The following is an 18,479-nucleotide window of genomic DNA, read 5'->3' as shown; positions in this document are numbered from 1 at the left end:
CATGATTTGAAATAATGTAACAAAAACTATAACAAAAGAAGATATCCCAACGAATATAGATATATACAAGGGCTGAAAATAATACATCAAGGAGGATATTCACACACTCCCGGTTCCATGAAGTTACTCTTCTGATTTTGACGACGAGTCTACTTTAGGTCCGGTCGCGTTCTTTTTCCGTGAGTGGTTTCCATGGTTTCTTTTCCTTCCCATTGAATTTTCTTCCTGCGCATGCTGGGCTTTCATTTTCTCTTGGACATCCGTCAAGTAATCAATGATATCGTCACCGTCGGGCATATGATACATGGGTAACGAATTTTCCATAGGAATAATGGGCTCCTCTTCTATACTAAAGGATATCGTTGGTCGCTGATCCTGCTGGACATGGTATGTCTCATTGACGGCATCACTAGACGATGGTGGTTCGAATGGTCGTAAATCCATCATGTATTGAGCAAATGCTTCTTCATCTATAAAGCCAATGCCAACAAACCGAACGCAAAACAATCAGTCCCTCCTGGTCATACTGGCTTTGAGAAAGTGAATAAAACACACACTTACCATCCTGCTCGTCGCCCATCATGCCGTCCTGGTTCTGATTGTGAAAGAAGGGTTTTTCATCGTCTGAGGATAATCCGAGCAATGGTCGGTAAAGTGAGAAAAAGGCATTGTGAGCAAATTCGGTTTCGGGAATGTTGATGACGGGCATGAAAGGATGGGATATCGGTTGATTGGTGGCTCCATTAGATTTCGATAGAGAAGCCTCTTTACTTTTGGATGTAGCCGGCTTGGTTTCCATTGTTTCTTCTTCTTCCTTTGCATTGTTAGAATTGCGGTAAGACGAATAATGACGACAACCTGCCATGGCCGCAGCCGATGACACTGTTGTGGCTGTGATTAGTCGAGATGGCAACCAACCCAGCGTACTTGTCCCAGCTAGACGTAACATGTTGATTATGGAAAAAGGTATGAGAGAATATAGAGAGAAATAGGACGTGTGAAAAAAACAAAAAAGACAAACGATAAAAAGAGTGAATCGGACGGAAGTGGATGACTATATTATAAACGCTATCCGGGGGGGGCGCCACCATTCGCGGGATCAGTGTGAAATTTTAGCGGTAGCTCATTGGATGATTTGCTTTCTTGTTTTGCTTCAAAAGGCAAAAGTTGTCTGAGTTGAACTTTGGGCTCTTTCACCCATTCAAAGAGCAAGTTCAACTTTGATTCATCGGCAGTCAACTTTTCTGCCTTATCTTATCTCCGTGCCTTCTGCGCAGTAGCCTCAACAGTGGGACAGATCATGTGTCCACCCCCTGTATGAAATATAGCCGTTTTCAACCAAGGTAAAAAAATCCTGACTATATTCAGACTAACTGGTTTTCAATGAACAAAGCTGCTGTAGGCGTATTCACCTAATCACAATGTGTATTCATGAAACATGTTATTCTTTTTGAGAAATTATGCAGCACTGACCTATAGTGAATGGATTCGACGAATTTTACGCCCTCGGCGACGAGAGCTAGCCTGTTAAAATGATTCGAAGCTAAGCATAGGAAGCTCAGCGTTTGCTATTTTCTTGAGAGGATGCTTTCAAAAACTGTGCAGGAACTGTATATCGTACTTGGATGCATCGATGATCCCTCTACAAAAAGCGAACGCAGACCAGCGCATCAATCCTACTTAAAAAGGCATGATGCAGTGTGGGAGTGTCAACCATATCCGGCGCTATGCAAGTGCATAATATTATGTGGATATTCATCACTGATGGCCTATTGAAACCCTTTTAATGTTGAGAAGCCAAAATTTTCTATACCAGGAGAAGGACAGCGACTAATGCCTGATCGTAACCAATATGGTTCGCTGGACTATCATGGTTGGCATCCAGCTGGTCAAGGTGGACTGAAAGGGCGTTCACGTGTTGTCGTGCAGGTTGAACGAGCAGCATTTTTTTCCCTAATACCGGTAATTCTTGCTTCTTTTCTCTGTCTCAATTCACAGCATATCGACCGAAACATCATGGCGTCGCCGCAACCACTCGACATTCCACAATTTGTGATTATACGAGATGAGATACACAATATCTACAAGCAGCCTGTGCTTCATTACGTTTTTGAAGACGAAGAATTTCCGGACGTACCCAAAAGCAATCTTATTGTTGTGGATCTTGACGACACCGCTACCAATGTGGCCGCCATTGACAGTTACAGCCCTCATTTCCAAGTGACCAACTGTCGTCTGGAACAGAGCACGTTAAGCGATCAGCTGGAAGACGGTACCAGTTTATTAAATCTGACGATTGATGGTGTATCAGCCCCTAAAGCGTAAGCGGTTACCGGTCAAGGATCTGATGACCCCCCATAAATTTTGACCTTTTGTCGCTTGTAGCAGCGAAGCCATCGAAAGCTTACAACCTATTCGCAATGTTGACAGCCTCAAAGAGATGATTTTTAATTTTAAGAAACGGTAAAAGACAAAAAAAAAAAAAAAGCCGGATAAAAACTTCACAGTCTTGTTGCAGCACTGACTTGTCTAATTAACAGAAACGATATGGTGAAAAATGTGTGTGCATCCTTCACTACAGATCCTGCCGGCTCAACTTTTCGTTCGGAACCCTAGCATAATACGAAGAGCTAACCATCATACCTCTCTCCTTTTACCATATATTTGATACACGCCGTAAGATGGATTTCCATTATGTAAATACAACTATTTCTCTGTGTGCACGAAACGTATTTCATGCTATTGCTTCAAATTTTGCTTGCAAACTGTCACTCGATCCAGCTGATATTCATTTCAGTTGAATGGTATAAAACCTCTACAGTATGGCGATATCAACTTGTAACGGCACTGTTTTCAACATTTTTTTTTTTTTTTTTTTTTTATCTAAAGACATGTTCAAAATTTACTCTTTCTTTATAGGCTGCTTACTGTTTATTTCAATAGCCACCTTAGGGAATTTGAAATTACAAAAAGAAATCGCCCAAAAAAAGAGAAATGGCACTACAAGGAAAAGACATAAAAAAGCATAAACATCAAATGATGAGAGTAAATCAAACATAAACAAGTAAAAATGGTTGAAATAATTTAATTCGCGAGTTGGAAAATGACCAGATTAGGGGGAGAAGAAGACATAAAGAAAACAAGGGTCGTCACTAAAATTATATCTAGGGACAGGCAAGCAACGCGGACAACGGAAAAAGAATAAAGAAAAAATCTTCGTGACGGGGGCCACCAGCAAAAAGACATTTTCAGCAGGACGGGACCAGAAAGAATGCGGAAAAAGGAAGGGTGCTTGCAAGCCCCGTAGTGATTAGATGCCCAATAGGTGCTGCATTGTAATAGAGAAAGAAAGCGGTCAAACGTCGTATTAAATACTGTTTGTTATACATTTATATATATTCCCAGATTATCGAGTATCTCATCTATAAATTTTGTAATTGTTCGGATGGCCTTTTATTATGGATGCTGTCCATCGAAACATATCATTGCATTTTCTTTTCTTTTTTTTTTTGGAAATTAAGAAATTTTGAAATTTCTACGGTGACATTTTGAACAAGGAGCATACACACCAGTAGTTTTGGTAGCATGTCTTTGTTCTTGTTATTCTCTAGAAGATCACAAATCCAGTTATTAGTCTATCAACGGTCTTTGCACGAAATTGATATTGTCTGCTTTCATTGTCCATACGACTCTAATGCGATGCTGACCGAATATCCCGGAGTTGAATAAAAAAAAAAGCTGGCTTGTTCTGAGGAAAATCTGAGCACTCTGATTTGTGAACGTCACATTTTTTCCGCTTTTGAAAATTTTATAAAAAAAAAATTGCTCCACAAGAAAATAAAAAAAAGGCTTGTTAACCATCTCACTCATTTAAAGCATGGCCAGAAGTTTACGATCGCAGACCAAGAAACGCTACCGATGTAAGTAATTTGCATTCACTAATCATTATACTTTGAATATACTCATGGATCTTCATTGGACAAATAGCTATTAAGCGAGAACAAGTGTTCAAGCCTGTGGAGGACGCACGTTTGAAGCGATTGGCGAAAGCACAAGCTGAAGCGGCCAACAAACCCAAAGTAGGCGATCATATGGAGGAGGACAAGCCTGTGACCGAGGAAAAGAATGCGGATGCCATGGTGGACGATGAACAGCCCAAAAAGATCTCTACGGGTGGTGCTCGCAGTCAAAAACAGGCACGTAAACTCAAAGCAAGAAAAGGAAAGAGCAAAGGCTTCACCAAGTGGAGAAAATAATTGCAGCGTACCTTTAATCTGTCTCTCTCTCTCTCACTGTCTTTCTCGTATTTTTGCACTTTTCAACCCACATATTATCCCACCCGATATCGATCTATCTTTCTCTCGTTTCATTTATCAACATTAACAGTTCATACAATGTATTTTTCTTTTGTTCATCTTGCCAAATCAAAGAGTCTTTCTTTTTTATTTTGGTGTATTTCAAATGGGTATGATACTGTCATTCCAATGCCTTGATTTTTATGCAACTGTAAAATGATCCATTTGAGAAGAAAATAGACATCGCCGAGTGCCAGTGTTTCTGAAATATTGCATGGCAGTCACGTGGGCGTGGAGAAGGTTAAAATGTCAAAAGAATTGCGCTTTTTTCTTGTATCGTGTCGAGCAGCCATTCGTATCATGACAGTAACTCTTCTTGCCGAAGCTCCTCCTCTCGACGATCTCGCCGTCCGTTACACCGAACATAACACGGTATTAGATATCACACCACCACTGGTTGGTCTGTCGGAGGGTATCTCTGGAACTTTGTTCGTTTGCGAAAGGTGAATTGATTAGATTCAAAGCGTTATTTGCGACGTGAAGAAACTCACGCCAAGTTGTACATCTAGTCAATTATATTTCTATTCGGAGGATCAAAAGTCAGGCATTGCGGTAGAATATCCTGATATCATTATTCACGCCATTTCGCGCCAAAGCAACCAGCCTTGCATTTATGCTCAACTGGATCAAGGCATTTTCTTTCCCAACCAGCAATTACCCGAGAACGAAGAAGAACGTCAAGAGACTGTGACCGAGATTCGATTTATTCCTCAAGATTCCGGCGCTTGTAAGTCGATAAAACGCGGATCACGAGATGAGAACATCATACAACGTGGGCATTTCACTTATTGTTATCCTCTTGTAGTGGAAGCGATCTACATGGCCTTGTCTGATTGCGCTGCTTTGCATCCCGATGAAGAGTTCATGGCTGAGCAGGAAGCGTACGACGACGAGTTTTTCGCCGATCCCAGCGACGAAGCTGAGCTTAATGAAGTCCAGCAAGCAGCACTGCGTCACCTGGAAAGCGTTTTTGAACAACCTACTCGCAACGGTGTCGCCCCTCACGAAAACTCTCAATTTGACAACGCCATGGACGAAGATCAACACCAATAAAGAACGGGATTACGCTCAGTAACGTGGCGATTGTCAATGAAAAAGAGAGCACAATACAACTTTGTACGAAAACGATGGCATGGTTTCAAAAAGCCATTTTCTTTCTTCTTTTTTGATTGATTTTATTTAGGATGATGGAATACAGAAAAAATTATGAAATTTCTAAAACGGATAGACATCTTTGATGACAAGCAAAAAAAAAAAAAGGATCGGTAATGTAAAAAAGAAAGGAAACAATAAAGTTCACATGGAATATTAAGAGGGACAAGCGGGTACGAGTGGGAGGAAGAGAAAAAAAAAATAAGCATCATGACGAATTTAAAGGGAAGCAGAAAGAGAACTGGATACGGATGCCAACATCGAAAGTGCATCCACCACTTCGTGGCTTGTGCGCACATGCCAGTTAGCCATGGTCTTTTTCTCGGGGGGTCCAACTGTAATAGAGAAGAGGGAAGCATTGGGTTGATTCCACAGTTGAGCGGATGATGGAGGCGTGAGAAGACCGGTGTTGGAAGTTTCTTTATCCATCTGTTGCTGAACACACACGTAATGCGCAGCACTGAGTGTGCGGAACATGTCTTCATCCGTCTTATCGTCACCGGCACACAGTACGAAATCGGTATCGGGACGCTGCGACAGGATTCGCTTGACGATTTCGCCCTTGTTGATCGACAGCGGACGGACCTCCAGGTTCTTCTTTCCCACCAGGATCTCGACGGGCAGTTTGGAAACCACGGCATTTTCCAAATGGTTCTGACATTCTTTGGCCTGGAACGCTCCGTACTCTGCGTCGGCCATACGGTAATGCCATGTGATGGACGATTTCTTATGTTCCACAAATGAGCCCTGGGTTCGCTCCGTATAATAGTCAAAGATTTCCGTGACGCCTTGCTGCCAGCTCATGTCCACATCATCCAGGATATTCGTCCATTCCTTTGCCCCGGCCGGTTTCAGGAAACAACCGTGTTCCGCACTGAGTCCCAATCGATTCACCGCGCTACCCAACCAGTTATCTAAGCAATCTTGATCCCGGCCAGACACCACCCACACTTCGTTGCGCGGATCATCACACAAGGCTTGCAAGGATTTGAGCATTTCGGGTGAAGGCACCGCATCCGATGGCACCGATACGATGGGCGTCAAGGTTCCATCGTAGTCAAAGAAGATCAGACGCTTCTTGGAGGACTTGTACGCTTCCAAGAGTTTGTTCTTGTCCAAAGAAGGTGTGGAATGGGATTGCAGTGACAATTGCTGAGTGGTGGTGACCAGTTGCTTGACAAACGATTCGGCCCAGAAAGCAGCTGAATGGAGAGTAATATGGTTGTACAGCTGTTGATGTCGTGCCTGCTTCTCGTCTGCTGTCATGGACAAGGCATCGTTAAGGGCACGGGCTACACCAGCGTAATCCCAAGGATTGACCATCAACGCAGCGCTCAGGGAACCGGCGGTGCCAGTGAATTCGGAAAGGATCAAGGGGCCATGCTTTTCGTGTTGGCAAATAATGTATTCAAGCGAGGTGGTGTTCATGCCATCGCGCACACTGGTAATGAGTCCCACATCGGCCACAGACAGAAGAGCATAGTACTCATCACGATCAATGTCCTGGTGGTAATGATGGATGGGCGTGAATTCAAGCGAACCGTAAACGCCATTGATGTGACTGATGATTTCCGACACCTTGGTTTCCAACTTGGATCTATCACTGTGGGTGGTAGGGGTGGTCACCTGGATAAGCACCACCTTATTGCGCCACTCGGGATAGTCTTTCAAGAACTTTTCAAACGCATGCAACTTTTGCACCACCCCCTTGGTAGAATCCAACTTATCACGGCCGATAATGATCTTCTTGTCAGCGTACATGTCCCGGATAGCATTCATTTTCGGTAACACACCCGGTTCCTTGCGGAATTTGTTGACACGATCCGCATCAATACCGATAGGGAATGTTCCCACCGATACCATATGGCCATTCACATTGACTCCCACTTGGGTTGATTCACAACCAAGCACACGCGTGCAAGAAGAGATGAAATGGCGAGCGTACGAATAAGTCTAACGTAACAGTAAACCTCTGTCAGCTTTTTTTTTGTTTTTGCTCACAGCGTAATCCCACCCATCCATCAGCAACCCAAACTAACCTGGAAACCCACGAGATTAGCACCCAACATGCCTTCCAAAATTTGTTTGCGTGCTGTAAATAGAAAAAAAGAAAGCACAAAGCCCATTGTATCAGTATTTGACTCTTTGTCCAGGAGTTAAGGGCAGCCGCTACTTACTGGTCAAACAACGAAAGATCTCGGAACTAGGGAACGTTGCGTGAATAAAGATGCCGATGGCGGCGTCAGGGATCTTTTCACGCAGCATCTGAGGTACCAGCAACAAATGATAGTCATGGATATTGACTAAATGAAACATCATGCAGTTGAGTCATCTTTTTTATTTGTCGGATAAAATTAAAGAGTCCCATTCAACTTACTGACATCGCCGTGCTTGTAGTGGGCAATGATGGTATCTGCAAACTGGCGATTGACGGCCACGTAATCCGCCCAATTGGCTTTTTCTGCACGACCGTCGGTTACATTGGACCATACAAGGTAATGGAACAGGGGCCACAACACTACCGTCATCGGTTGCAAAAATAAAATAAAAAAGATTAAATCGCCGCCATGGGTTACAAAAACGTAGACCTTTGGGATGATCTGTCCAACCGGACCCTGCCCAAAATAGGCACCCAAAAAATAAATTCCATACCTTCTTTGCAGTATCCCTCATAATGACCGCGTGACTTGTTGTCCAAAAAGATGGGAATGATACGGCCTGTTTCCCAGAGCAGCTGGTCCAGTTTGGTTTTATCCAACAGCGACAGTTCTTCGTGCTGCACACACCGTTTCGTCTCTTCAATCTGGATAGGTCCTGTCCAGCCAATATGGATCGTTTCGTGGTCCTTGCTTAAGCTCTGCAGACCGGCATATAAAGCGTTATGACCTCGACTTTGCACCACCGTCCAGTTGGCGGCTCGGAATTTGGCACGCAAGGTCTTGCCACGACGATGATGGCGGGCCAATTTGGACACAGGGGCAGCCGCCACATCATCAGTTTCTGTGAGCGAAGCGTCGGGATTGACAGGGTCAGGATCCTCGCGTGCTTCAGAAATATCGGCCGATTTGATAATGTTGTAAGGTATCTGATGAGTCACATGGATAATGCGTCCAGGGACCTTGAAAGACGCACCGGCCAAAGGCAGATAGTTCGCCACCTTTTCGGCGGTAAGAGGAGAGTTGGCTTGTTGTGTCATTCTTTTTTGTCTAGGTTACAGAGGGGATCTCAGTGGTTGTAAAGAATGAAAGATAAATAGGCAACCAGGAACACCCAAGGCGAAAGAAAAAAAATCAAATAAAAAAGTAATTGTAAGATTAACAAGAAAGAGAAAGGAAGGAGAAACCAATAAGAGAAAATACACAAGTAAGGAAATAGAAGTATGATGTCGTTCGTATCTTTACCGATCTCGGGTATCATGGGACGTGTGGTCTGTGGAGGGGGACGGACGGCGGTAATGTTTCGAACCCGTGGCGGTGTTTCACAAATCAGTTCTGCATCATCGTACCCACTCACCCCGCCACCCCATTCTTTCATAACCCAATTTTTTCATACCAACTCATTGTGTCGATAAAAAAAAACCCTTCACTGAAAAACACCGTATCAAGCCACTTTCAAGTAAAATCATAATTAATACTTAGGCTTACCATCTGACAAGTCCACTTTGGTTTATACTGTCATAGATTTATTAAACAAGAAACTTTTGGGTCTCTCGTCAATGACGCCCTGAATCCAGTTGATTCGGAGCTTACAATTTCAAACAAGGCATCTTTATCCAATGACATCAAGCAGCTCCCAAACGGAATGTGTTGCAAACTCCGCTCGTGCGGTTGCCTAGTTTATAGAAATCCCACTTTCTCATTTCACAAAAGTAACCGTAACTTGCGGAAGCCATCTAAAGGTAATGAAATATTCCGTAGTTACAATCATGTTAATTGGATGTACCTACTTAATTTGTAATGAGCTTACCCTGACGTAGGTCTATGTAAGAACCGGTTTTATCACCCCATAGACCTCCGTTGACTGTCGTCATTTTCTGTGTCACTCTGCGTTTTCCATGGTGTTCCAATCATCGGTGTCATCCGTGCACGTATCTGAGTCTGAGCGATCTTTTTTTTTTTTTTCATTGATCGTAGCTGACTTCTGTTTTTTTTCCATCCCCAACTGCAGCATCTTTGTAGAATTTTCCAGAGCCTTGGTCCTGTCTCTCCATGCCACGGGATCTTTCAGCAGTCATCGGCATTTTGTAAAAAGAAAGGCCAACCGTGCCGGGCGTAAATATGTATATTCCCCTTTTTATTTGTTATGTCGTGACGTTTTGGAAACCAAACTGTAAAAAAGACATACAATTAGAATAAAGTTTTTGGTTCCGGCAATCAATGCAATCATGTCGCTGTGTGTCTTTTTTTGAAGGGTAATTTCATAGTAGAGATCTGGTGAATTTTTTCCTTGGATCGTTGTCGTGCTTGGAAATTTCGAGAAAGCGGCTTTCTGAACTGTGCTGATGATTTCCAGAATCTCTTCACCATGCTTTTGTATCACCTTCGATATCGACGGCGGGATTGTTCATTGATGTCCGGCATGTCCCGCCGTGGGAGGCCCCCCTTTTTTTCCATTTAGTTCTACTGGATGGCAACTTGTAAATGCAGTGGACAGAACCCGATAAAAAAATACTTGCATACAGATTAACTGTGATATGACGCAACTTCCGGATGAGCTTGCAATTGTGATGCTTGCTTTTAAGCAGATCGTATGTTTACCATTAAATGTCTCAAGTAAATCCACTTTGAACTTTGCTTCCGGGACAGTTAGATCACTATTCGGACATCGTTACAATCGAGGTCTTTTCACAAGGCCACATGAGATTTTTAGGTTCAGAAAAGAGTGACCGTTCATATTTATTTGGAGAGCGATAAATGCTTATCTGTCAGTATCTGTGAAATCCCAGTTTATGCGGCTGCAACCAACGCAACAAATTTTTATTTCGCTGCTATGCGTGCAACCTGCGCCTCATATAGTGAATCAGTAATGCTCGAAAATGGAAAGGATCTGCATTTGTGCGTGAGTTTGTCATTTCGCGTGCAAAAATTCACGCTTGTAATCTTCACGGCCCAAAGTACCTTAGCAGTTTCAACGCTTGGTTGCCACTCATTGTACGCGCCGTTGAGGCTGAATGCTTTTACAGTAAGTTTTGAAAAACGATACAAAAGGCCGTGAGAATGCCGCGTTTTTAAACATCTCTGCATACTTTAATCCGATGGGAGGACGCATATATCATTTTGATACGGGGTACTTCAGGAACGGACGGAAGAGCATCAAAAAATATCAGAGTGGCCCCTTTTTTCATAATTGACAGCAAAAACAATATTGCTACGAATCTCAAGTGACCGTTCCAGTATCACGGAGGTCATTCTTGGATTAAATATCGAAGTAAGCTTGGGCTTATCTTTCAAGCTCTTTAAACCATTTATCGAAAGTCTTCATTACAAACTACGTGTGGATGGGAAAAAAGAAAATATTTTTTATTTACAAGCATTAACGACAGTATATTTATGGTGCAATGACTATATTAAAACGCCCAACGGAAGCTCAACTTGGACCAAAGGCATTTGAGACCGACCAATAGAAACCATAGTGGAAGTTGCAAGTCACCGGAGCCATAGAGGCAGTAGGAGGTAGTCGACGCCGAAGGATGATGGATGACAAGCAACATACAAGCCAAAAAAAAAGGAAGCAACTTACCATGAAGTCAGCCACTGGGCACCGAAAGCAAGCGGAAAGAGGGGAAGGGAGGGTAGGGAAGAGAAGGTAGGGAAGGGGAGAGGATAAGGAAGGGAAGAGAAGGTAGGGAAGGGAAAAGGGTAGGGAAGGGAAAAGGGTAGGGAAGGGAAAAGGGTAGGGAAGGGAAAAGGGTAGGGAAGGGAAAAGGGTAGGGAAGGGAAGAGAAGGGTAGAGAGGATAAAGAAGGGTAGAGAGGATAAGGAAGGGTAGAGAGGATAAGGAAGGGTAGAGAGGATAAAGAAGGGTAGAGAGGATAAGGAAGGGTAGAGAGGATAAGGAAGGGTAGAGAGGATAAGGAAGGGTAGAGAGGATAAAGAAGGGTAGAGAGGATAAAGAAGGGTAGAGAGGATAAGGAAGGGTAGAGAGGATAAGGAAGGGTAGAGAGGATAAAGAAGGGTAGAGAGGATAAAGAAGGGTAGAGAGGATAAAGAAGGGTAGAGAGGATAAGGAAGGGTAGAGAGAATAAGAAGGGAAGAGAGGGTAGAGAAGGAAAAAGGATAGAGAAAAGTAAGATAGACAAAGAGGGGAATGAAAGGGTCGGAAAGAGAGGAAAGGGAAGGTTGGGGATCACTTACCTTCTTGACTTACCCGTTCACTAACCCCGTTCACTTAACTTGTTTAGGAGGCCGTTCAGATTATCGACCTATCGTAAAAAGTGGGAAAAAAGAGCAAGTATCAGTAAACGATGTCCTTCAACTGTAGCCATAAATTACTGGGAAGAAAAGAAATGCTGTCATCCATCATCCTCAAAAAAGATCTAAAGAAAAAAGACATGATGATTCATTAGCAGTTTATCAAAGGAGCCGCCGGAGAGTAACAGAAGTAGGAAAACGAAGAAGAGCCAAAAAAAAAAAGGAAAAAGACGCCCTTTTTCGTTTTATCATTCATCGTTTTCCGTCGTCGTTTGAAAAACTTTTTCACATTAAGTTTGCTTCTGTTCATTTCATTGGATTGAAACATGATTGACATCACGTCGACAACGTCCATCCCTGGGTTTACTGCCAAGAATGGCCCAAATTTGGCTACCGTCGTTTCTTGATCCGGGTTCTTGGCTACCAAAAAGGGCATGCCTAGCAAATCCATCTTTTCTAACGAGCTCCCATCTCGATGAAAAAAGACGCGGGAAGTGGGGAACCATACATAATCGCTGACAAAGGTAACGACGATGTAAAAAAAGTGAAGTGTCAGGGTTAAAGAAGGCATGAAAATTACTTGGCCAAGTTCATCTGTATATATATATAAAAAAAAAAGGGATGCTGCGGACCTTATTTAATTCCCGCTGCATGAATGACGCTCAAACGATTCCAGCTTCGAGTGTATGTCTTTTTCTGTGAACAGGAGCATTTGCTGTTGCTGTAAGTCGGTTTCCGGTAACATTCACGACGGATGAACCTTCATGTAATTTTCGTTGTCATAGAGAGTTTTGATTACGTAGGAAATCAGAGTCGGATACATCCGGCGTAGTATGGCACCAGCATCGTGACAAGTTTCAAGCGATCCATTTTTTGATTTGCGCACTGATAAAACAAAAAAGGCACAAATACGGCTTTTCTTGATATGAATCTTTACTCTCTTAGAATTTTGAATCTGTGCATACCAATTATATTCCATTTTCTTAGAGGGAGATAAGGGCTAATTAGAAACCATTTAGTTTCGCAAGGCGTGTACTTTATGGTTACGCCAATATCGGGTAATTTTGAGATTCTGTAATAGAGATCCATCAAAATGAAATAAAAGAATGGTGGCTCTATAGAAAATGAAAGCCACAAAAAATATACACTTTATCATTGAAGGATAATTGCATCATCTGGACTGCACACATGAACCTATTATGGCCTGAAATTCATTTCTTTGTTCCTCCGTTCTTTTGAACTTGTCCTTTTCAAAGATGCAGATAGCAAGGCAATACCAACTGAAATTTCTCACCAGTATAAAGCGTGAATTCCGTTAAATTTAGCACAGAATGCATTGTTGGGCGTGAGATGCCAGTTGCTGGATAGTTGGAATCCTGGTATTATTTATTTTGTTTTGCCAACACCAATTTTCTGTAGGACCAATAATTATGGCGTATGGGATCGAGTTTCGTGGCAAGTTCATCACACAGCTACGGAGTTCCCCAGTCAGTACAGATCCCTGTAAAATTGTTCGATTGGGACCAACCTTGAACGCTTCCTGATCTACCGGTGTGTTATTATTGCGAGCTTCTTGTTCGTAAACATCGATATACATGGACAATGTGTGAGGCGAAACAACGTCTTTGTCGCGTAAAGTATCCAAAAATGGCTTCAAATCGGAAAGAGATCTTCCCGCTTTTTCAAACAATCTATCCACGGCACAAGTTATTACGCATATTCAGACAGTCATACAACAGGCCCAGTTACCCTTCAAGATAAGCCCAGCTACTAGAGTTATTCGGCGCTAACTGGATCTTGTTCTTTGTAAATCTAGAAATATCATTTAGTATATCCCGAATATCATGTTTGCTTTGTAATATTATTGGTGACTGACTCGATCTCGTTATCAATTTGTTCTGAGGTGGGCTTGACGGGATTTCGAAAGAGCACAAAAAATCGATAATTCCAGGCTGAGTTATTGCGTACGTCCAATGTCAGGAGATCGTCCGTGTAGTTGAATTCTTGATCCCACAGGCTGAAACGCGAAACCACCCATTGCCTGATCATTTCATGTGAGAACCCGCTTCCATGCGCTTTTCCACACCGGTATCTTCCGCCGAAATGTACCTGTAAGACCATGCATGATAATTCTTTGAATCTTCATCCAAGATGCTGTTGATAAATGGGAGTTCACGATCGCATTTCCCGATTTTATCCACAATGACTTGTCGATGGTGCCTATGGAAACGTTCTGTAAGCTTTGATCCATCAATCGAGGAGGAATTTTAGTCGTACCATACTTGGTAATTTTTCGATTGATTCAAAGCAATGTCATCAATATAATCAAGTTCCTTTTCAAGATCGGATTCGAGAGCAAACAGCACCGCTTGTCGATACTGCCTGTGTGATATATATACGTATAAAAGTGCTCAGTGATCCTGCCCGCCAGCCGTCTCGACAATGAGCATTGGCTTACCAGACTGTGTAATGCGCCGGGTTCATGTCAATAATATCCTCAATCAATCCCAAAACGCGAGGCGATTTCTCGTTTATTCGCGTCACTGCTCGAAAATAATCCATGGCATCCGTGTCTAGAGCGAAGCATAAGCATGACTAACCAACCCATGGTTTAGGAAAAGAAGAGCTTACAATCGGCCGAGTATGCGATGGGAACCAAGGGATTTGGCCCGTCATCTTGCTTTACTGGTATGATATCGGCCCATTCAGGACGCTGACTGTAGAGTGTTTCTGACATGATGGGTCTTATGGACAGAAAAGCCAATTTCAACACTGTTGCGTCGGCACCCAATATCCTCGTTTGATTGACGGAGTATGAAATGATCCCGGTGACCCCAAATGGCCTTGCATGCAACAGTTCAGTACCACGACCGTCGCCATTAGTTGTCTCGGCAACTATAGAAAGCTTGCTAGTAGAACCAAAAGCAGATGTGGAATAACTGTATCATCTTTGTCTTTTAGGTGCCAAATACTACAGGGTCACACAAATCCAACATGCTTCTTCCACCAACCCTTAGATCCACTGCGACAGTTAAAAAGGGGACACTGTGCGCAACAATTAAGTATCCCTTTTGTCTCTTATGTACGTTAAATCATTGCGATGAAAAAAGAGACTTATTCCGTCATGATGATGTCTGGACCTAGGTGGGCATAACATTAACTTCAGAAAGCTGGCGATAAATTTTTGCAATTTTTGCCTTTTCTGGTTATTGGATCCTTTTTTTTTTATTTTATTTTTATTTTTTCTGTTCTGCCACAAGTGGTCATGCCGGGAACGCGATCGCAATATAAAGCAAAAACAGCGGCTGCCAAACTGGACGCGCCAACAATAGAAGGCATCGTCAATTATATAAAGAAAAATGACGGTAGGTGATGCACAGGGATCACGCTGAAATCACTCGAGACATGGACTCATGAGGGTTGATGGTAGTGAAACGTATTATTGTCATGTCCGGTGCTGGCATCTCCACCGATTCGGGCATACCCGACTTTAGAAGCAAGGGCACAGGTTTATATGATAATCTGCAAAAGTTCAATCTACCCTACGCTGAAGCCATTTTTGATATCGATTATTTCATGGTACGAAGGGAATATTGGGTTGGTTCGATCTGTCAAACCACGCATGCTGAACAACAGTTTCCCCCCACTTTTTACAGGAAAAACCCGAACCATTCTATGCTTTGGCAAAAGAATTATATCCTGGAAAATACTATCCTACCAAAACTCACTATTTTATTCGATTGCTTCACGAAAAGGGCATGCTGTTACGTAATTTTACACAGAACATTGATACATTGGAACGACTGGCTGGTTTGGATGAAGATCTTATTGTGGAAGCCCATGGAAGCTTTGCCACTGCGTCTTGTGTCGAATGCAAGAATGTGGCGGATCCAGCCCAAGTGAAGAAAAAAGTATTGAAAGGAGAAGTGGCACGGTGCTCTTCATGCGATGGTCTTATCAAACCAGACATCACCTTTTTTGGCCAAAACCTTCCAAAGCGCTTCTTCAAACGATTACATGTAAGGTTTCAATTAACAATTTTTTGCGGGGATAGATCGGCTAAACGATACTTTGTCACAGGATTTTAGTGAAGCCGACTTGTTGATTGTCATTGGCACCAGTCTTCAGGTGCAACCATTTGCTTCATTGATCGACGATGTTCCTGATTATGTCCCCCGACTTCTCATTAACAAAGAAAAGGCCGGTGATGTAAGTGTGATGATTATACATGTGAAAGAAAAACCACTGGGTGCATGGAAAAATTAATTGCTTTCTCCATTATTTTTCTTTTGATTCGCAGCATCACACGTCTCACAGTGGGTTTGACTTCAAATGGAAATATGGCAAAAAACGGGATGCGCTCTTCCTGGGCGATTGTAATGAAGGCGTACAAAAGTTTGCAGAGTTGATGGGATGGAAGGTAAAGGAGTAGTGCCGGACGTGATGCGACGAAATGACTGATGATGGATGATAGGACGATTTGGAGTCACTGTATAACAAGGAACATGCTAAATTAAAATCGATATGGGAAGCCGAAACATTGGCAGAAAAGGTGGAGAAAGAGCACGAAGCAGAAGAAGAAGAAAAGCAGATCGAGAAAGAGACCAAGTCCGAAGACGAAAAACAACACAAAGAAATCGAAGCGCTGGCGAAAGTATTGGAAGAAAAATTGCATATTCCTTCGGATCCTCAAGAGAGCAAAGATCGCTCAAATGCGACATCGTCATCAAAATAAAACCTTCGTTCCGCTTTTTTTTTGTTTTGTTTTTGGGGGAGGGATTCCTTTTCAAGTGTCAAAATGGGATTTGTTCAAAACGACAAAAAGAAAGAAAATTGATTCGAGAGAATGCGTTCCTTGTTTTTTTGCCCCCTTCACTCCTCATCCTCGGGATCAGCGCCAAATTGTTTATAGTCAATCTTTTTTCCACGCGTCCTTCGGCTTCCCGTGATGATGGCCGAAGTGTCAAGTGCCGAAAGCTCGTCCTCTATAAACATACATACATCGTCAATAATAGGCGAAACTCTAACAAGATGCAGTTGATCCCTACCAGAAATGTCACTCTTATCTTCATCGCCTGAATTATCTTCGTCGCGGCTCTTCTTTTGTTGGATCTTTTTGGAAGGAGCCGACTTGGGTGCTTTTCTCTGGCTGCTCTTGCTCTTATTTTTCTTTTTGCGATCTTCATCCGAAGAAGCTTCTGTGAGAATTCGAAAAAAATCAGTTCAATCAATCGATCCAATCCAATCCAATCCAGTCTTTCAGACAGTGGTAAGGTATGGTTACGCACCTTCTTCCTCTTCTTCTTCATCGTCCTCGTCGTCTTCGTCTTCTTCTTCTTCTTCTTCCTCTTCATCATCGTCTACGATAAATCCATCCTTCTTGTTATACTTGTCTTCACGGCGAGGTTGTGCTTCTAATTTGGTGGAACTGCCACATGACAAAACGAGTGAATGAAGGAAATTAGGGGGAATTCGACATGATCGCGTCTTACCGATCAGCCACCTTGGTTCGTTTGGTGGTAACAGAAGTATCCTTGTTGTCGTCGCGAGCTTGATTCTTTCTTTTAGCAGCTAAAGCTTGGAGTCTTGCTCTTTGATCAGACATTTTGAAAGAAAGGGATTGGGGGAATGGAGTGTCAAAAGAGAAAAGAAAGAAAAGAAATAAAAAGAAAAAAAAGAGGGCCTTAAAAATGGGTCTGTGGCAAAATGAACAAAAGCACCGTGACTTGGGGAGCGATGCCTGATGCTCTTTTTCCATTGGTTTTTCATGACCACTTTCCACGCTATTTGAATGTTGCTTGTTTTCTTCATTCTGGACCGCCCAATACTTACCATTTCTAAGCTTTGTCGTACACCTGCCTGTTGATTGCGTCCCATTCGTTTTATATAAGCGAGCTCAAAATGATGATACACCAAACAGTTCAATCCATAACAAGCCAGTGTTTGTAGGTTCGTTCTCTCACTGGCAGTTTCATCTGACAGCGAAGCAAATCATTACTAAATATGGTATCCTGTGGACGCGCCAATATCCTCTCTGCATATGATTTCAACTGTGATACAAACACCTTATACAGCTTCCCCAATGAAAAGCAACAACGCCCCTATCAGCACAACCAAAAAGGAGAAAACCACATGAAAGAGCTCTCTGCAAGTTATACTCGTCATCGCACTGTGGGGTCAAACAGGCACAGAGAAGTACGATGGATAATGATCGCATAACAAAGAATATGAACAAGATTCTTAAAAAGAGAAGAAATATACCATAAGAACAAGTGGGGCCTCATGTGCGAAATAGTCGCTCCTTCAAAGGTGGAGGCTGAAGAGGGAGAGAGAAATGGCTGTAAACAATGGCCATCGGTTTTTTTCATATAGGAAAAAGGTATTGAATTTCAGCACCAATAATGTTGACTACACTGGACGAGGCCAAAATTTTGCCTTGAGCTGGGAAATTCCCTTTGTGAGGTGCCAGAAAAAAAAAGTTCGGACGTGATGCGGCAGCAAGCGACTTTTCCGTCATTACCGTCTTCTCACTTAATTTTGGCAAATCTTGCTTGTCCACCGT

The 18,479-nt window shown here is 42.7% G+C and overlaps 10 protein-coding genes across 10 annotated transcripts; 5 read left to right on the top strand and 5 right to left on the bottom strand.

Moving 5' to 3' along the window:
- Positions 1–123: 123 nt before the first annotated feature.
- BYT42DRAFT_547281 (uncharacterized protein) lies at positions 124–709 on the bottom strand (the record flags this gene model as incomplete). The annotated part of the gene is made up of 2 exons (XM_051565938.1): positions 124–470; positions 562–709. The coding sequence occupies 2 exons, from the start codon at positions 707–709 to the stop codon at positions 124–126; spliced, it is 495 nt and encodes a 164-aa protein (XP_051421465.1).
- A 1,307-nt stretch (positions 710–2,016) lies between these two features.
- On the top strand, positions 2,017–2,325 carry BYT42DRAFT_547280 (uncharacterized protein; the record flags this gene model as incomplete). Its single annotated transcript, XM_051565937.1, has 1 exon — positions 2,017–2,325. One exon carries the CDS (start codon positions 2,017–2,019, stop codon positions 2,323–2,325), a length of 309 nt encoding a protein of 102 aa, XP_051421464.1.
- A 1,480-nt stretch (positions 2,326–3,805) lies between these two features.
- On the top strand, positions 3,806–4,629 carry BYT42DRAFT_575415 (uncharacterized protein). The gene is made up of 2 exons (XM_051568966.1): positions 3,806–3,920; positions 3,988–4,629. Exons 1-2 carry the CDS (start codon positions 3,878–3,880, stop codon positions 4,254–4,256), a joined length of 312 nt encoding a protein of 103 aa, XP_051421463.1. The 5' UTR covers positions 3,806–3,877; the 3' UTR covers positions 4,257–4,629.
- Positions 4,630–5,610, top strand: BYT42DRAFT_517759 (regulator of volume decrease after cellular swelling-domain-containing protein). Its single transcript, XM_051565237.1, has 3 exons — positions 4,630–4,798; positions 4,865–5,082; positions 5,161–5,610. Exons 1-3 carry the CDS (start codon positions 4,656–4,658, stop codon positions 5,406–5,408), a joined length of 609 nt encoding a protein of 202 aa, XP_051421462.1. The 5' UTR covers positions 4,630–4,655; the 3' UTR covers positions 5,409–5,610.
- BYT42DRAFT_535186 (glycosyltransferase family 20-domain-containing protein) lies at positions 5,591–8,859 on the bottom strand. Its single transcript, XM_051565469.1, has 5 exons — positions 8,160–8,859; positions 7,885–8,025; positions 7,685–7,810; positions 7,547–7,599; positions 5,591–7,460 (listed from the first exon to the last, which is right to left on the bottom strand). The coding sequence occupies exons 1-5, from the start codon at positions 8,701–8,703 to the stop codon at positions 5,727–5,729; spliced, it is 2,598 nt and encodes an 865-aa protein (XP_051421461.1). The 5' UTR covers positions 8,704–8,859; the 3' UTR covers positions 5,591–5,726.
- A 1,641-nt stretch (positions 8,860–10,500) lies between these two features.
- BYT42DRAFT_394496 (uncharacterized protein) lies at positions 10,501–10,943 on the top strand. The gene is made up of 3 exons (XM_051563367.1): positions 10,501–10,565; positions 10,622–10,688; positions 10,769–10,943. Exons 1-3 carry the CDS (start codon positions 10,543–10,545, stop codon positions 10,889–10,891), a joined length of 213 nt encoding a protein of 70 aa, XP_051421460.1. The 5' UTR covers positions 10,501–10,542; the 3' UTR covers positions 10,892–10,943.
- A 2,356-nt stretch (positions 10,944–13,299) lies between these two features.
- On the bottom strand, positions 13,300–14,654 carry BYT42DRAFT_499283 (uncharacterized protein; the record flags this gene model as incomplete). The annotated part of the gene is made up of 6 exons (XM_051564628.1): positions 13,300–13,389; positions 13,446–13,608; positions 13,794–13,958; positions 14,027–14,137; positions 14,195–14,327; positions 14,549–14,654. 6 exons carry the CDS (start codon positions 14,652–14,654, stop codon positions 13,300–13,302), a joined length of 768 nt encoding a protein of 255 aa, XP_051421459.1.
- Positions 14,655–15,182: 528 nt separating this feature from the next.
- BYT42DRAFT_594422 (DHS-like NAD/FAD-binding domain-containing protein) lies at positions 15,183–16,652 on the top strand (the record flags this gene model as incomplete). Its single annotated transcript, XM_051570766.1, has 6 exons — positions 15,183–15,282; positions 15,348–15,496; positions 15,574–15,936; positions 15,998–16,126; positions 16,218–16,337; positions 16,392–16,652. 6 exons carry the CDS (start codon positions 15,183–15,185, stop codon positions 16,650–16,652), a joined length of 1,122 nt encoding a protein of 373 aa, XP_051421458.1.
- A 137-nt stretch (positions 16,653–16,789) lies between these two features.
- BYT42DRAFT_615372 (uncharacterized protein) lies at positions 16,790–17,522 on the bottom strand (the record flags this gene model as incomplete). Its single annotated transcript, XM_051571953.1, has 4 exons — positions 16,790–16,902; positions 16,966–17,115; positions 17,206–17,345; positions 17,410–17,522. 4 exons carry the CDS (start codon positions 17,520–17,522, stop codon positions 16,790–16,792), a joined length of 516 nt encoding a protein of 171 aa, XP_051421457.1.
- BYT42DRAFT_394258 (uncharacterized protein) lies at positions 17,355–18,365 on the bottom strand. The gene is made up of 3 exons (XM_051563366.1): positions 18,179–18,365; positions 17,981–18,062; positions 17,355–17,892 (listed from the first exon to the last, which is right to left on the bottom strand). Exons 1-3 carry the CDS (start codon positions 18,179–18,181, stop codon positions 17,489–17,491), a joined length of 489 nt encoding a protein of 162 aa, XP_051421456.1. The 5' UTR covers positions 18,182–18,365; the 3' UTR covers positions 17,355–17,488.
- Positions 18,366–18,479: the final 114 nt, after the last annotated feature.

This window comes from Radiomyces spectabilis (genome assembly GCF_025331425.1).
Source record: "Radiomyces spectabilis strain NRRL 2753 chromosome Unknown BYT42scaffold_9, whole genome shotgun sequence".
NCBI classification, from domain to species: Eukaryota; Fungi; Mucoromycota; class Mucoromycetes; order Mucorales; family Radiomycetaceae; genus Radiomyces; species Radiomyces spectabilis.
Note: the sequence above shows the minus strand (reverse complement) of the source record. Positions and strands in the feature narration are given on the sequence as shown.

Excerpts from the sequence above, each read along its gene's own strand:
- BYT42DRAFT_575415 (XM_051568966.1), top strand. The coding sequence starts at position 3,878 with ATGGCCAGAAGTTTACGATCGCAGACCAAGAAACGCTACCGAT. Across the intron at positions 3,921-3,987 it reads GACCAAGAAACGCTACCGAT|CTATTAAGCGAGAACAAGTG; the intron begins GTAAGTAATTTG and ends TTGGACAAATAG.
- BYT42DRAFT_394496 (XM_051563367.1), top strand. The coding sequence starts at position 10,543 with ATGGAAAGGATCTGCATTTGTGC. Across the intron at positions 10,566-10,621 it reads GAAAGGATCTGCATTTGTGC|TACCTTAGCAGTTTCAACGC; the intron begins GTGAGTTTGTCA and ends CACGGCCCAAAG. Across the intron at positions 10,689-10,768 it reads TGAGGCTGAATGCTTTTACA|GACGCATATATCATTTTGAT; the intron begins GTAAGTTTTGAA and ends ATCCGATGGGAG.
- BYT42DRAFT_517759 (XM_051565237.1), top strand. The coding sequence starts at position 4,656 with ATGACAGTAACTCTTCTTGCCGAAGCTCCTCCTCTCGACGATCTCGCC. Across the intron at positions 4,799-4,864 it reads ACTTTGTTCGTTTGCGAAAG|TCAATTATATTTCTATTCGG; the intron begins GTGAATTGATTA and ends TTGTACATCTAG. Across the intron at positions 5,083-5,160 it reads TCCTCAAGATTCCGGCGCTT|TGGAAGCGATCTACATGGCC; the intron begins GTAAGTCGATAA and ends ATCCTCTTGTAG.
- BYT42DRAFT_535186 (XM_051565469.1), bottom strand. The coding sequence starts at position 8,703 with ATGACACAACAAGCCAACTCTCCTCTTACCGCCGAAAAGGTGGCGAAC. Across the intron at positions 8,026-8,159 it reads TGAGGGATACTGCAAAGAAG|TGTTGTGGCCCCTGTTCCAT; the intron begins GTATGGAATTTA and ends CGATGACGGTAG. Across the intron at positions 7,461-7,546 it reads CTAATCTCGTGGGTTTCCAG|ACTTATTCGTACGCTCGCCA; the intron begins GTTAGTTTGGGT and ends CTGTTACGTTAG.
- BYT42DRAFT_394258 (XM_051563366.1), bottom strand. Across the intron at positions 17,893-17,980 it reads TTGGGGAAGCTGTATAAGGT|ATGAAACTGCCAGTGAGAGA; the intron begins GTTTGTATCACA and ends CTTCGCTGTCAG.